The 1892-nt window shown below is 44.3% G+C and overlaps 1 protein-coding gene across 3 annotated transcripts in view; it reads right to left on the bottom strand.

Moving 5' to 3' along the window:
- The window catches only part of TPD52L2 (tumor protein D52 like 2), a 28038-nt gene that overhangs the window by 23482 nt on the left and 2664 nt on the right, over positions 1-1892 (bottom strand). For 2 of the 3 annotated variants that reach the window (XM_019510056.1, XM_019510057.1), the window contains exons 2-3: positions 1678-1826; positions 510-569 (exon numbers count right to left, since the gene is read on the bottom strand). In XM_019510056.1, the coding sequence (XP_019365601.1) occupies positions 510-569; positions 1678-1826 (209 nt within the window). The remainder of the gene's footprint in view (positions 1-509; positions 570-1677; positions 1827-1892) is intronic. The other variant, XM_019510058.1, reaches the window with a different exon arrangement.

Genomic DNA, 1892 nt, shown 5'->3' with positions numbered 1-1892 from the left:
ACTGAATTCACTCGGCTCCTGTCCTTTCTAGCCCTGGAGACATCCAAGTCCTTTGTCATCACTTATGGTCAGAAGTCTTAATCCAGTCACCTAGTCCCAACTGTGTCTGTCAAAATGTTTTACAAGAGAAAAGGGAGGAAGCCTGAGTAGCATTAAAGCTGGAAAACAGTGCTTCAGACGTTGCCTGACAAGGGCTGAGAGGCAACTAATTTATAAATAACATGCTTAACCTTCTCATCAAGAGTGGTGTGGTAACTGATTGGAATTTGTTCAGCTTAAGCAAGAGGGTGCCAGGAATGAGAGAAATACCTTTTATTTTTGCCTTCCCTGAAACAGAGGGATGCTTACGGCTGAAAGTCAAGTACACTGTTTACAAGCGAGAGCCTTAAGCAAGGTCTCCTTGTGCCTCATGCCCAGCCCCTCAATGCCTGGAAGAAGAAGGAGCAAAACAAGTTGGAGAACAAAGCCAGGAGGCAAGAAGGTGATGCTGAGGAGTCAAGGGCACTCACAAGTCAGACTGTGTCACTTTCTCATTCCATTCTCCAAGTTTCTCAGATGTTTTCATATAACTAGAAACAAAAAGTGTTAGTGAATCAGTCTCAGATGGGAAAGTTAAAATAAAGATAACTCGACACTTCAGAGCCTCTAGCTACTGGGGGAAGCAAAGAACAGGGACTGGGGTGGGGGAAGGAAGAGGAGCAAGAAGCAGAGCTGAAGAATCTTTCCCCAACTGATAGCTCTGTCAATCATTTCAAAATCCACTTACAGGCAACATAGGCCTGTACAGATGAAACAGTATCCCTTCAGTTCAAACATCCATTCCTTTTGGGCACAGGCTTATACTCATGAACTCATCTCTACTGCACAGCTTCACGCATCCAGATAAGAACAGAAATCAGTTTCAACACCAATACCTGGTCAGGGACACAACAAACCTAATTGTGACCTCACCTCTTTTGGGCCATAAATGCCTCATTGTATTGCATCCTTGGATGTAGTCTGCTAGCATTAAGAAATTCTGCCTCAGAAGCTGTTTTTTTTTCCAAGCTACACAACTAATTGGTGACCTAAGCAGGAAACAGACAGTCCTTGAAGGAATGTTATATGACAAAAACATGTGCCAGAACCTCAAAAAGATGTCAATGTAAAGAGCAGGCAATTCTGGAGAATACTCTGCAAATTTTGAGACAAGATTATTAATGACTCACCCAAGTTTACAGGAAGGAATGGAATGAATATCCCATTTAGAATAAGACAGGCAGAGTGCTCATGGCACTGAGATTTAGAGCCCAAGTGTAGTTAGATTCTCCTCCTGCCAACAGGTGAGCCATACTAAGAACTGCACAGACCAGGATACACATTTCAAAAGTTATCTTCAGCCTCTGCTAATATAAAGAAATTACTGAGGCAACATCCTCTATTCATCCCAACCCATAGACAAATAATTGTCTCTACCAGTAAAAGGACTAACTCCGGGACCATTCGAAGACGAAAAGCCTTGGAGCCATGATATGCTGCAGTCATCTTCCAGACAGTCATGAAACTGTCCGTTCTGGTACCTTTCGCTTAACAACATTTTCTGCTGGTTCACGAGTCATCCTGCCCAAAGAGGGTCCCTCCAGGACTCTGAGTGAAGGGAGAGAACTTATTTTCATGCATGTCATGGAAAACACCTACGCATTGGAGACCTGAACATCATGCCAGCTCTTGGACAAATTTTGCTTCAGCCCATCAAAGGGAGTCAGGCCCAATTTTCTCTTCAGCTCTCCACAGTGTCTCTCTTTGGCAGCCAGGACTTGACGCAGAGTACCAATCTCCTCTTCCACCTAAAAAAAAAAAAAAAAGTCAGTCGGGGGGGGGGGGGGGGGGTTTTTTTGGGGGGGGGGGGGGGG

This window comes from Gavialis gangeticus, unplaced genomic scaffold, assembly GCF_001723915.1.
Source record: "Gavialis gangeticus isolate Ggan-Ray unplaced genomic scaffold, GavGan_comp1, whole genome shotgun sequence".
Taxonomy (NCBI): Eukaryota; Metazoa; Chordata; order Crocodylia; family Gavialidae; genus Gavialis; species Gavialis gangeticus.
This window is presented reverse-complemented; position numbering and strand designations above follow the sequence as displayed.